The sequence below is a fragment of the Castor canadensis genome, chromosome 12, assembly GCF_047511655.1.
Source record: "Castor canadensis chromosome 12, mCasCan1.hap1v2, whole genome shotgun sequence".
Taxonomy (NCBI): domain Eukaryota; kingdom Metazoa; phylum Chordata; class Mammalia; order Rodentia; family Castoridae; genus Castor; species Castor canadensis.
In genome coordinates this window covers 114,273,588-114,286,973 of record NC_133397.1, presented here as the reverse complement: position 1 = coordinate 114,286,973, position 13,386 = coordinate 114,273,588, and the positions used below count along the sequence as shown (strand labels likewise).

The window sequence follows — 13,386 nt, the reverse complement described above, 5'->3', positions numbered from 1 at the left end:
CAAGGATCAGAAGCCTGGGTCAGGGTTAGAATCCAGAGACCTGGACAACTAAGAGTCTGGCCCTGGCTTACCTGGGTCCAGTGTGATACCCTCCAAAGTTTCCTCTGGACAGTATCCTGTCTTCCCTGGGAAGCAGGACAGGTGTCTGACTCCTGGGAGCTCAAAATTCTCCACCTTAGCTCATAACCCAGCTGTGAACTTAGGGCCAATGTGCTGGTCCCTGTGAGTTTCTGCTAGCTGACTGCAGTCCATGGTGCTGGGGGTACCTCACTCATCCTGTGCCCTCTATGCCTGGTTCTTGGATTTGTGTTCACAAACAGGCTCACAATACTAAGTGGCTAGTTTGTATAATCCTTGACCAGGTGACCAAAGTCTGGGTGCCCCAAATTCCCTACAGGAAAACACAGAGACTACATATTGCTGTGTCTGTCCTTGTCCTGGGCTCGTTCCCAATTCATTGACATTGTAAATGTGAGGTGTCATGGTTTGTGAAGCATCAAGGACCAGAGTCCTGTTGTTCCAGTGATGGGTGCTGAATTAAACTCTGGGGAGGTCCCTTTTGGCCTGAGCTCAGGCAGATACAGTCAGCCTGAGCTCTGAGAGTCCAGGGATTTATAAGTTGGAGATTGAATGATGCAAGGAGGGGGAAGGAAGATAATCAGCATTGCTCTCTTACCACTTGCCTTGTCTGCAAGAGCACTGCTAGCTCCCTATATGTCCAGGAGAGGGTAGCCTTAGGGGAGCTAAGGCAAAGGCAGGGGAGCAGAGCCCTGCCTTTGGCTTCTGGGTGTCCAGAGTTGGTTCCAGGGATCATCACTACTAAGGCTGCTTTGGCTCTTATTCTTCTTGGTCACTGGCTCCCTCTGCTGGTTTCCTGGCCAGAGGCTCAGAGGAGAGACATAGGGAGGGTGGTGGGTGGAGGGGTGGGTAGGGCAGGGGAGCTGAGTGGCAGGACCGTCAAAGCCCCGCCCTGCTACGTTGTACACTCAGATAAAGTTACAGCTCTGCATTGCTGAGGCCAGTAGACTCACTCTAGAGCACAAACACCAGCACCATGCCCATGACGCTGGGTTACTGGGACATCCGCGGGGTAAGTGAGCAGTCAGACTGCTGAGTAGCCTGGGGGATTCGGGGGAGGGGAGTGAGCATGAAGGGCGGTGTTGAGCAGCTGGGACCTGGCTCTAGACAAAGATCCTTTTGAGGCCTTGTTACATTCCTGCATGCATGCCAGGCTGTGTGATGGTATGTGCATGCAGGCACATGTGCCAACAGGCATGTTTGAGGAGGGTGTTGTTAGGTGTAAGCTGGGCTCACCTGGAGGAGGTACTCTCCCCCACCCCCCCCCTCACCCCGATCTTGTTTACCTGCCATATCTCATAGCTGGCTCATGCCATCCGCCTGCTTCTGGAATACACAGACTCAAGCTATGAGGAGAAGAGATACACCATGGGGGACGGTAATGACACTTCCTGGTCAGATTCCTGCTCAGCTGCTGCCATTGGTGCCCAGCCACTCATGTCTGGCCACCTGTTGTCCAGCTCTTCAGGCATCCTCCAGTTGGACCCACAGCCCACTCCTTCCTAAACCCCTGTAGAGTGCAGCTTTGTCTTCAATGCACTGTGGCGCTGGGAGTGGAGGGCTGGGTCCCCCTCTGTCTGAAGTTGGGTAACAATTCCTTAAAGCCTGGCCTAAACCTTTCAGATCTCAGTCCTGTAGGGCCACAGACCTAAGAAGCATTCTTTACCCCTGCAACCTGGGAATGTGGGATGGAGTGGGCCAGACTGCAGATGCACCAACTCAGGGGGTCTTGCCTTACACGTCAGGGACCATGGGGAAGGAGGGCTGGACTCAGGGGATCTTTGTTTTCACTCCATCTTGTCCACCACAGCTCCTGACTATGACAGAAGCCAGTGGCTGAGTGAGAAATTCACACTGGGCCTGGACTTCCCCAATGTAGGTACAGGGAAGGGGGCGTGGGGAAGCATGGGCCTCCCTCCCTCCTTCCCTCCCCTCCTGCCCAGCTGAGAGTTCTAGCACTCACTCCTGTGGTCTACACCGTGTTCCTCTGATGCTCTGGGTCCCAGCTCTGCATTCATTCTGCAGTGTATTTATGTGTGCTCGCCATGGCCAGGCCCACTGAGTGGCAGGTCCCATGTCTGTCCTAAGCAGGGAAGGGCTGCTGGGACCTGGGCTCCCACCTGACCTTCTGTGTGGTCCATGCAGCTGCCCTACTTAATCGATGGGGCTCGCAAGATCACGCAGAGCAACGCCATCTTGCGCTACATTGCCCGCAAGCACGACCTGTGTGAGTGGGGCTGGCTGCAGGGTGCGGGGGCAGTGGGCGTCCCCTGGGCTTGTCTGGGGTGGGTGCCGAGGGTGTGTGTGCTGTGTGGCTGCAGGTGGGGAGACAGAAGAGGAGAAGATCCGTGTGGACATTTTGGAGAACCAGGTTTGGGACACCCGTCTACAGCTTGGCATGATGTGCTACAACCCTGACTTTGTGAGTCCTCCATAAGGATGGGACAGAGGGTCTTGGGAGCAGGAGTTAACATGCAGTCTTCACACTCGTCCCACTGGGCATTTGAATTCATTATTCATACTGATTCTCCAAGTTTTCCTATCCCACCAACACATTGAGCCCCACGGCCCCTTCCAAAAAATTCTTGTCCAATAAATCCCTAGCCTTCTTGGGATGCAGTGCAAATCCCCTGGTTGGACATTCAGTTTCTATATAGTAAATGCTATATAAAAATTCTATATAAAATGCTCTATAATAGGCATTTTATTCCAGCTCTTCTCACCTTCTATCTGTCTCTGAAATATGGCGACTCAGACCAAGAGATAAAAAAGAACAAAATTGAGGGAACAAGAGGTACCTGGTCTTCAGCCATCTGTCCACCTGTGCTCTTGACATTAGTGTGAGTCAGGACCTGTTTGTAATAGGCAGCTCTGGGTCAGCCTGAGCACCTCTGTTCTCCACACTCCCCCCACCGCCCTTCCTTTCAACATCAAACCTGCCTCAATTTTGTGCACGTAATGAAATATCCATTCCTATCTTCAACCACATCCTAAGTCAAAGTTTGTCTTTTCTCCTAGTGTTTTAGTACTTTGCAAACTTTTTTGATTCCACTAGACATCTGATTCCAGAGTCTTCCATCTGCTCATGACACTCTAGGGTATTACCTCCCAGGACTTGCTTTTGGGCATCATTGGTGACAAATTCAGGAAAAGTGTTATTTTCATGTCTGACTTCTCAACACCTCTAACAGTGGAGTCTGGTACTTAATAGTTTAATAAAGGCTGAAGTATTAACATGAAGCCTAGACCCTGACCAGGTGCAGTCTCTGGAAGATGGCTGCTCACCCCTGGCCAGCTGGGGTCTGCACAGCCCTGGTGTGATCAGCCTCTCTGCTGGGGGTTTGTGTCTGACAACTGTCTTCTTTCTCAGGAGAAACTGAAGCCAGAGTTCTTGGAGGGCCTCCCTGAGAAGATGAAACTGTACTCACAGTTCCTGGGGAAGAGGCCATGGTTTGCAGGGGACAAGGTAAAGGGGAGGGAGATGGGGAGGAGAAGGTGGCATTCTTCCCAGGTTCAGTTCGTCCAGCCCACTGATCCTTGGCCTTCTGCAGATCACCTTTGTGGATTTCATTGCTTATGACGTCCTTGACCAGCACCGTATATTTGAGCCCAAGTGCCTGGATGCGTTCCCAAACCTGAAGGACTTTCTGTCCCGCTTTGAGGTGATGCCCTTGCTCCTCCCTCCTCTTGGATGTGCTTCTTCCCTTCCTCCTTTGCACAATGCTGTCCTAGTCCTGGAGTTGAATGAGGAATAACTAGCATTTGTTGAGCACTGGCTTTCTGCTAGGACCTGTGCTAAGCATCTTGCATCTAGTGGGCCAAGTTTATCACTGTGACATTCCTACAGGGTGGATAAAATGTCCAGTTCCATTGAACAGATAAGGACTCCAAGATATAGAGGGAAGTCAGTTGCTCAAAGTCCCAGCACCAGTGTAGGCTGTGCTGGACTTCCTGTGGACCTCTGGCTTGCAAGAGTAACAATCAGAGGCTGCCCCTGTTTTGTGCCAAAGGGAAAAGCTCCAGACTCTTGTGCAGCCTGGGTTTCCTGCCCAGGACCCCAAGGAGGAGGAGAACGTGTGTGCAGCTGGCATTAGGAGGGTGATACAAGGTAGAGTGATTTAGATGTACAAGGTTTGTATCTCACCTGAGGGAGGTTTTGCTCAGTCAGATCTCCAACTGGGGAGGCACTGAGACCCCAGGGCTCTGATTGGTGCTGGATTTGAATAGACCTATGGAGTCCCTGTTGGAGGAATTAATTTTGAGTTGTTTGATGGTGATTAACTTGTTTTTTTTTCATCATCATCCTTTTCCTTTTTCTCTTTTGTATCTCAGGTCTTCTATCTGCGGAATGGGGTCATAGTCTTTTTTTTAAAAAAAACTCCTAAACACTAGTATTCTGCTGCATTTGAGGCACAGTGTCAGACCCAGTAGGACATGCAAAGATTTTCTCCACCTTCTGGGTATAGCAGAGAGTGGCAGAAATACCCGACTATGAGGTACTCGTGTACCACTGGGTGTTGGGGAGTCCAGCCTGGGCTCCACTCACAGCTAATCATGGATCATCCATAGTCTACTTGTTTGACTCCCACAAAATTTCCTTTATTAAAATTTTGGGAATTGGAGGCATCAGTGCAACAGTTATCTCAGCATTGAACCTGATCCCACTCCTTATCAAGAGATGTGTTTTCTCAGCAAGTTCTCATCAGTTCTGGTTCTGGACCAGGCTGGGTGGCCTTGGAGATTGTGTAAGAGCTGGCTTGACTGTGTGATACAGGGATGGTGCAGCACAGAATACCTCAGCGTGAGCACAGCTGGACCTGGCTTGTTGGGAACTGGCAACCCTGGTTCTCTATGAATCCTTTAGAAATTATCTGGCCCCTCTTTCCTCATGAGGTAGCCCCCAACAAATCTGCACTATCAGTGTAGAGGTGAGGTGTTTTGGGCCACAGTGAGCTTATGCCCACATATCAGGTGAGAGAGTTTCAGTTTTCTGATTCAGGAGAATGGTTAGAGCTGTCACTCCTTTCTTTGTGGGGCTACTCCCCCACCCCCACTTACATCCAGGATTTGCTGAGTCACTGGGTGAAATCCAAACTTCACAACCAAGTTCTCATTCCCTCTGTTCTGCTAGGTCCTTTTCCGTTTTCATTACAGGCAAGGCAGGAGCCTCAGTGTGCAAAAAGAGAATGTCTGTGCAGGCAGGACCTCAAGTGGGAGGGAGAAGGGCACAGAATTGGAGAGGCTGAGCCTGGCTGCATGCAGCCATGGGTGAAGGAGAAAGTTACATAACCTCTGTCTCCCTCTGTCTCCCCTCTGATGAGTGCTGAGTGTGGAACAATTTTGCACGGTGTTTGGGTGGACTTTTTACGTATATATTTTGCATGCTGGTGGGGCTGCTCGAGACCAGTAGGCAGAAGCCCTGAGCTCCTGTTTTTGTTTTCCCATTCACAGGGCCTGAAGAAGATTTCTGCCTACATGAAGTCTAGCCACTTCCTCCCCAAACCTGTATTTTTGAAACTGGCTACGTGGCGTGACAAGTAGCCACGACTCAGTGTACTGCCAAGACTCAGTGGCCCATGCACCTGTGGCCGTGGGCTTGGGCTGTCTTCCTGTACCCCTACCCTTAGTCTTCTCATTCCTTTCTTCTTCTTTCCACTCCTTTCTCCTTTGCAAGCTCCCATTGTCTCCCTTTGTTTACCCAAGCCCTTCCCCAGCCAAGCCTCTCTAAACCTCAGCTCCCCATTTCTTCAGCTAAGCCCCAGCCAGGCCTTCCTTGTCCCTCCTTGCCTTGAATCCAAATAGACTGTTCTGCTCAGCTGACCCTAGTTCCCAGCAATACCTGAAAGACCAGTTTTATGTGGTGTGCAGGCCCTGGTTCCCAGTGTGGGGTGCCCTAGCACTGTCTGACCCCTAGTAAAGCCTGAACCACACTTGCTGTGAGTCTTGTCTTACTGCCTCTGGCCCTCTGGACTGACTGTGTCATTGAGGTTGGAGTGTTTGTTCTGTTGTCCACAACCTGGGTTGGGTGAGGGGGATGTTGGGCAGGGGGACTCTTGGTGGTCAAGCAGGTGTCTATGTCATTGCTGTTCCCTCTCCATGTCTATACCCTGGGATTCCTGCAGAAGGGCGTTCCTTCTGTGCCAGGCTCCGCATTCATTCTGCAGCTCGCTGTGCCTCCACTGGCCAGGTGCAGCTGTGTTTCACGCTTCAGAGAGGTGCTGGGTTGACCAGCACACAGGCCAACCATATTCTGTCCCCCTCTCCTGGAAGCCTTCCCTGATCTGGGTACCCCTTCTCGGTGTTCTCAAGACATTTACCCATAAACGTTTCCTGTTGAGTTGTAATTGGCATTGTGTGTGTTTTCACCCACCTCGATCATTAAGGAGAGAATCCAAGGCTTGTTGGTCTTTCATCTCTGATATGTTTTGACAGTGCCTGGCATACAGTTAATAGTCAGGAATTTTGGAAATTGGAAATAATTATTTGTTAAACTTTAACTTAACAAATGAAATAATAATAATAAGGAACAATAGAATTAATGTGAAGGAATGATAATAGTTATGTAGATAGGTAAAAATATTAAACTAGACTAAATATTAGTCTAGAAGGAAGTAAGCAAATATTTTCTGTGATGTGCCAATAATTCATGGTCTTTGTCATAATTCCTCCCTGTGTCATCTTTGGGTAGAAGCAGTAATAATTTACAGATAATTCATGGGTGTGGCTTTGTCATATAGAATGTTATTTACAAACACAAGTGACTAGGGAAAGAAATAACAAGCAATAGATTCAAACAAGGACAGAGGACATGAATAGTCTTTTCTTCAGAGAAGATACACAAATGCTAACAAGCACAGGAAAACTTGCTCAAAATCACGAGTCATTAGAGACATGCAAATCAAATCTCTAATGAGGATCTACTTCGCACACCTTGGGACAATTACTGTCAAGTAACAGACAATGTTAGGTTTGGTGGTTATGTGTAGTAATTGGAACACTTTTGCCCTGCCAGTAAGAGTGGAAAATGTAGGAATCTGTCAGGTAGTTTCTCAAGAAATGAAAAATAGAATCACCACATCATATACTAGTTTCATTTCTGGGTATGCACTCAATATAATTCTAAGTAAGTTCTCAAATATATGTTTGTACATTCATGTTCTTAGTAGCAATATTCACAAGAGTAGTTAATAGATGTAGCCCATGAATTCGTGTAGAAATGAATGGAGAAGGTGCACACATAAGCGCAAAATAATATCATTCAATGTTGAAAAGAAGGAAATTTCAACACATGATAAAGCTTGGATGGACCTTGAGTACATTATGCTAACTGAAATAAATAGGTTATAACAGTCAAGCACTTTATGACTCCACTTCTTTAAGGGAGGTAGCACTGTCACAGTCATAGAGACAGAAAATAGAATGGTAGTTTCCAGGGACAGAAGGGAGAGGAGAATGAGAGGAGTTAAATGGGTAATTTACAAAATGAAAAGTGTTACAGAGATGGAAGGTGGTGATGGCTACCAACATTGTAAGTTCACATAACAACACTGATCTGTTAAAAGGGTCAAGATGACAAATTTTACATTATGATTATTTACCACAATAAACATAATAAATTAATAACAAAACCAAAGAGCAATAGGTGACCATACTTTCCTGATCCCTGATATAGAGGCTCAAATTAAAAGAACAAGGTATATTAAAGGCAAAATACTGCATTAGATTTGAAATTGTAAATGTGATTATAAAAGAAAAGTACTCAAAATAGTTCCATCCTTATATAAGGGATAAAACTGGGGTGGGTAGATGAAGGCAAATGCAAAGGAAAACAAATTTCTGAATTTTGTGGTCAAAATGAGAAGAGATAAAAACTTAACTCTTTATATCCTCAGGTAGATGTAGTATAAGGTATGTCCTTCAAACCTAGGCCACCAAAACAGAGAATTTGATGTATCTAGAACCCAGTGCCCATTCTTGCTTCAGTGTGTCTCTTGTCCTTCTAGAATGGGAAAAGGGGTCACGTTTGCTGAAAATGGCCACGTGCATTAGAGTCTGCCAGGTTGGTCTGGGATCACCTGTTGTTCCTTACACTCCATCCCTAAAAATCCCCGATCACATTGTATTTGTGGAGAAGGAGTTGGCTGAAAGAGACCCCAAGGCAGCAGCTTCTGGAAAACAGTCATTCTTTTAAGCCTCAGGTCCATGGGAGGAGTTCAGGACTTTGTGCAGCCTTGCTCCATGGAGTTATTCAGGAACATGGGCTCCTTCCATCTGTGGCCAGCTATCTCTTGGCTGCTTCTTCCTATCCCTGGTTGGCGCTGTGTTGTGAGAGTATGGGAAAGAAAGCAAGAGAACAAGCCCAAACCAAGGGAGCACGTTTCCATGAGGCAGGTGAGGCAGAGTGGCAGTCATCACAACCAGACACATCCCATTGTTCAGATTCACGGTGTGGCCAAGCTGGTCACAAGTTTACCTAGAGAAACGCCGTCCAGTGCTGCATCGCCTTCAAACATAACCTACGGGAGTGCGGGTGGCTGCAGGGTGCAGGGGAAAGTAGCCATCCCCTGGGCTTGTCTGGAATGAAGTGTTAAGTGTAAACCATGGCTGTGTAGGCTGCAGACACGAGAGAATACTCCTGGGTATATTTTGGAGAAAGGTTATGGACATCTCAAATTAGTTGGCCAGAGTCTGCTGTGGCTCAGACTTTCTGAATCATCTTGTGCCCCCTGCTGGTGTGGACCAGGTAGGGCTTGGGTCAGGAGTCAAATCTCTTGAATTCCCAACTCCACAGATGCTGTTTCTCATTTGAACCCATTAGAGCTACTTATCATCCAGATTGTTCCTTACGTGGCCACCAATGTCCCTCACAACACCAAACTATATCAACTGAGCACTCAGTCTTCACCACACACACTTTCAGTCTTCACCAACCTTGGGGTACAGTGCAGATTCCCCAGGAGCACATCAGGTTCAAGAGAGTGAATTCTGTGCTCTGACTTCTCTTGACCTCTCACCTTGACCTCTGCCATGGGCTCCCTCCCAGCTGGTTCACACCATCTGTGTGCTCCTGGAGTGAACAGACTCAACCTATGACAAAAAGAAGTTGAGGATGCAGGAGTGTCACGGAAGCCTTGCCCTACCTCTGCCCAAGTGTCTCCCAGATGTCCCCTTCCACCAGATGAGTCAGCACATTTTCTTACTGGGTGGCTCGGGGTCAGCCAGAGGAGCTCTGGTCTCCTCTCCTTCCTTTCAGGCTCAAACCCTCCTCGCTTCCTGAGAGCTGGGAAAGACATACTTCCTCTTGTGCCTCCCCATTAGGCAGAACTTTTGACTTTACCCTGAGCTCCTTTATCCTTTGTTCTTTTATTCTGCCCAGTGTTGGAGTCCACTCCTGCCACGTGCCCACCTTCAGAGGAGCTGTGAAATGGAAACAGATTGGGGATGAAGTAAGAGTCCTCTTTGCCTTCACGTGACCTTTGACAGATGCAGTCTGCAACCAATAGGAATGTAACAAATGCTGTCATATTAAATTGAAATTTGGGCGCGTGCCTATTCCACTCTTGGGGAAGATGGCTGCTCACTCCTGCCAGGTTGGGGCTATGCACAGCACTGATGAGGGTGACCTTCTCTACCAGGGAACGTGGATCTAAGGGTGGTGACAGCTGTCTTCTGCCTTAGGAGTAATGGAAGCCAGAGTACACAGAGGGCTCCGCTAAGAATATAAAACTCTTCTCTTCTCACAGGGGAAGTGGCTCCTGTCTCACATGGGCAGCTATCATTGTTTCCAAAGTATAATGTACTACCACTCATCCTTGGTCTTCTGCACATCACCTGACTTCCCTGGTGATGTCCTTTGAACTTGAGCCTCTGGATGCGTTCCCACCACTAAAGGATGACTCGTGCTCTTCTTTCATGGAGATGAAAACTAACCACCATTACTAACACTAGCTTTATACCTGGATGTGAACTTGCATTTTGAATCTATGGATCAAATTTAACAACATTCCTCCAAGGTTGATGGAATTATCAGTCCCATTGGACAGATAAGGAAACTGAGACTGTGGAGAGGAAGTCACTTGCTCAAGGTCCCAGTGCTAGTGGAGGATGGGCTGGCTGGGCTCCCTTCCCTCTCTGCCTTGGCTTCTAAGTGGCAGTTGCTATTTTGAGCCAAAAGGAAAAGCCCCGGGACTTTCCTGTTCAGGACCCCGGGAGTAGGAGAACTTCATGAGTGTGTGCAGCTGTCAGTAGAAGGGTGAGGTAAGATGGGGTTGATATGAAAAACCAAGCCACAGAAAATATCCATCTCTGACCTACCAATGAGATGTCCAACTGAGGAAGCACTGTGACCCTAGCCTGTGGTTGGTGCTGGATTTGAGTAGGTGTGTGGGGCCCCTTGTGAGCATTTTATCCTGAAGTGATAGTGGGGCGGTTTCCTTCACTCCCACTTTCCTCCTCTTTCATCCCTCTCTTTGTCTGACGTTCTATCTAGTGAGAGGGAGTCATACTCTTATTTTCATTGCTATTCACAGATCCTTGCATTAGGTTCAGTGTGTCAGGTCCAGTGGGACATGAATTGATTGACAGTGGTTAACTTGCTTCCTCCTTCTCATCCTTTCCCTTCTCCCCTTTCATATCTCACATGTTCTGTCCGTGAATGGGGTCGTAGTCTTTTTTTGTTTTCTATTCACAAACATGAACATTGTCCTCTGTGTGAAGTGCAAACGTGCGGGACTGCAAAGATGCTCCAGGCCCTGGGACCGAGCATAGCAGAAAGTGGCAGGGATACCAGACTGTGAGGTGCACAGTGAGTTCTGGGGAGCCCCAGTGGGCCTTGCCTCACAACTAGTCCTGGGTCACTAGAACCCACTTGTTTGACACCCACAAAACCTATTCTATTAGAGACTTGGTAGTTGAGGCATTAGTGCAACAGTTATTTCAGCCTGAAATCGGTACTTCTTCCCTCCTCTGAGTGAAGCAATGTGCTTTCTCAGCAAGTTCTCATCATCTCTGATTCTGGTCCAGCTGGGTCAACCTTGGGGTTGTGCAAGAGCTGGCTTGACTGTGGTGGAGAGGTGGGGTGGGCTGGAAGAGTGCCAAGGTCTGCAGTCTGAGGCCAGCCAGGCCTGTCCTGGTGAGTATTGGCAGCCCTGGATTGTTGAATCCTTCAGAAATTGTATGGGCATTCACTACCCTCAAGGCTAAGCTGGCACATAGCCTACCTTAGTGTCATTCAGCGTGGTCTTCGGAACAGGGCTGGACATGAGGTAGGCTGGGAACGCTGAGAGTAAGCTAAGGTGTCAGGGTAGCAGCTTGGACTTTCTGCCAGTCCAGCCTTTAAAGAGTGTTCACTGACCCCTGTCTAATTACATCCAGGATTTACTGGGTCACTGAGTAAGGCCCAATTTCCTGGTAGCTCTATCCTCTTGTTTTAAACCCAGTCAAGCCAGAAGTGTCCCTGAGAAAGGGATAATGTTTGTGCAGGAAGGGAGTGAGGGCCTCCCATGAGGGAGTGAAGTACAGCAGTACTAGACCAGAATTGGAAATGCAGATCCAAGCTGACTCCAGCCCTGTCTGTCTCTCTAGCTGTGTTAGCTTGAGGAAGTCACTTCACTTCTCTGGACCTCAGGTTCCCTTCTGAAAAGTCATGATGGCAGGACAGATCTTGCAGAGTTGTTTGAGTGGATTTGCAAGGTGCCCAGTGGGTATAAAGCACCTTGCACAGTGTCCAGGCTCCCCTTCCTTACAGGCTTTCTTCTTAGAGCTGAGGAGCTATGCTGAGTGCTGTGCTCCTGCACTGGACTCCTGTGGACAAGAGGCCCAGAGGACAGCAACCCTGAGCTCCTGCTTTCTTCTTCCCACTCTCAGGGCCTGAAGCTCCCCGCCTACATGAAGTCCAGCTGCTTCCTTCTAAAAGCCATGTTAACAAATATGGCCACATGGGGCAACAAGAAAGATCTTGAAAGGATGGGAGATGTGGTGGAGGGGCCTGTCTGGAAGAGAAGCCCTTGACAGCATCTTCTCATTCCTTTTCATTCTTTCCATATCTTTTCCATCCCAACATCTCGCACACCCTCTTTCTTCTCATTTAATCCCTGTCCAATTTGGGCCATTTAAAGCCTTAATTCCTTGTTTTCTGTCAGCAAAGTCCCTGTCCTAACATTACTGTGTCCTGCATCAAGGCCAACCTGGCCATCTTGCCCACCAGTGGCTGTGTCTGCTTTGAGGAGTCCAGTTGGGATCCAACCCTTGGAGCTCAAAACTGCACTCTTCACCCCTTGTCCAAAAGACCTGTGTTGCCTGGTATGTGTCACTGCTCCTCAGTGAGGTCCCTGCTAGGCCTAATCTGGTCCCCAGTGAAGCCTGAGCCACACTTGCTCTGCATTTTGACCGCTGGCTCCTGCCCTCACCAGCTCTCACTGATACTGGGACCCTGGAGGTGGCTGGGCTCACAGGGACTTACAGGTTGAGTTCACAGGGTGGGGTTTGGAAAAGGTTTGAGACTTCCTGACACCTTCAGATCAGGCTACCCCAGGAGGCTCTCTTTAGAATAAGGGACGTCTTTCTGGGCCTGCAATCTCAATGAGGATTTCCAAGGTGAGGCAGGGTCTTTCAGTGGGCAGAGACCCAGCATGGTGGGAGTCCCCAGCAGGGAGAGCCAGGATCTCTTTTGCCTCCTGATGGTACAACGGTGTCCATGGGTAGGTCTCCAGGATCCTGTCTCTATTCCATTTCTCGGATGCCTTCAGGGTGACTTCTGCTGGCTTGCTGTACACCTGGTATGGCGGCCATTTTTCTTGGTTTACTTCTTCACTTGGGTACTTGAAGATAAATTTCTTCAGTCCTTGCATTATGATAATGTTTTTTTCCTGGCACTCACATTATTAATACTTTGGATGGGTGGAGAATTGTAGGGTGAACCTCCAGTCTTTGTAGAGATTTACTCCTTTCTGAAACTGAGCATTTCTGATGAGAAGGTGGAGGCCAATAGCACTTCGGTCAGTTTGCAAATGGACTGCTCTTTATTTAAGAAGATTTTTGTTTTTGTTGTTGTTCTGAATTTTCTAAATAGAAACATATCTAGGGAGCTACAAGTTGATCTTTTTCTGCTTCACACCATCCCAGGAATACCCTTAGCTTTCTTCATCTTGAGCTTTTTTCAACTTTTTATTTTGATATCACACTTTGAGAAAATTTGCAAATAAGAGTACAAAGAGCTGCATACCCCAGCTGTTCCCTTTGTTCATGTTACCCTTCATGCGCTCTCTCTCCCTCCCCACCTTTCTCTCTGACTCTCCCTAGCACGATGTG

General features: G+C 48.2%; 1 protein-coding gene across 1 annotated transcript; it reads left to right on the top strand.

The window, feature by feature from the left end:
• Positions 1 to 950: 950 nt before the first annotated feature.
• LOC109694807 (glutathione S-transferase Mu 2) lies at positions 951 to 6,422 on the top strand. Its single transcript, XM_020176965.2, has 8 exons — positions 951 to 1,090; positions 1,381 to 1,456; positions 1,889 to 1,953; positions 2,224 to 2,305; positions 2,400 to 2,500; positions 3,449 to 3,544; positions 3,630 to 3,740; positions 5,530 to 6,422. Exons 1-8 carry the CDS (start codon positions 1,055 to 1,057, stop codon positions 5,617 to 5,619), a joined length of 657 nt encoding a protein of 218 aa, XP_020032554.2. The 5' UTR covers positions 951 to 1,054; the 3' UTR covers positions 5,620 to 6,422.
• Positions 6,423 to 13,386: the final 6,964 nt, after the last annotated feature.

Bases quoted from the DNA above. Each gene is read 5' to 3' on its own strand.
- LOC109694807 (XM_020176965.2), top strand. From the start codon at position 1,055: ATGCCCATGACGCTGGGTTACTGGGACATCCGCGGG. The intron at 1,457-1,888 runs GTAATGACACTT...TGTCCACCACAG, and splicing joins GAGATACACCATGGGGGACG to CTCCTGACTATGACAGAAGC. The intron at 3,545-3,629 runs GTAAAGGGGAGG...GGCCTTCTGCAG, and splicing joins CATGGTTTGCAGGGGACAAG to ATCACCTTTGTGGATTTCAT.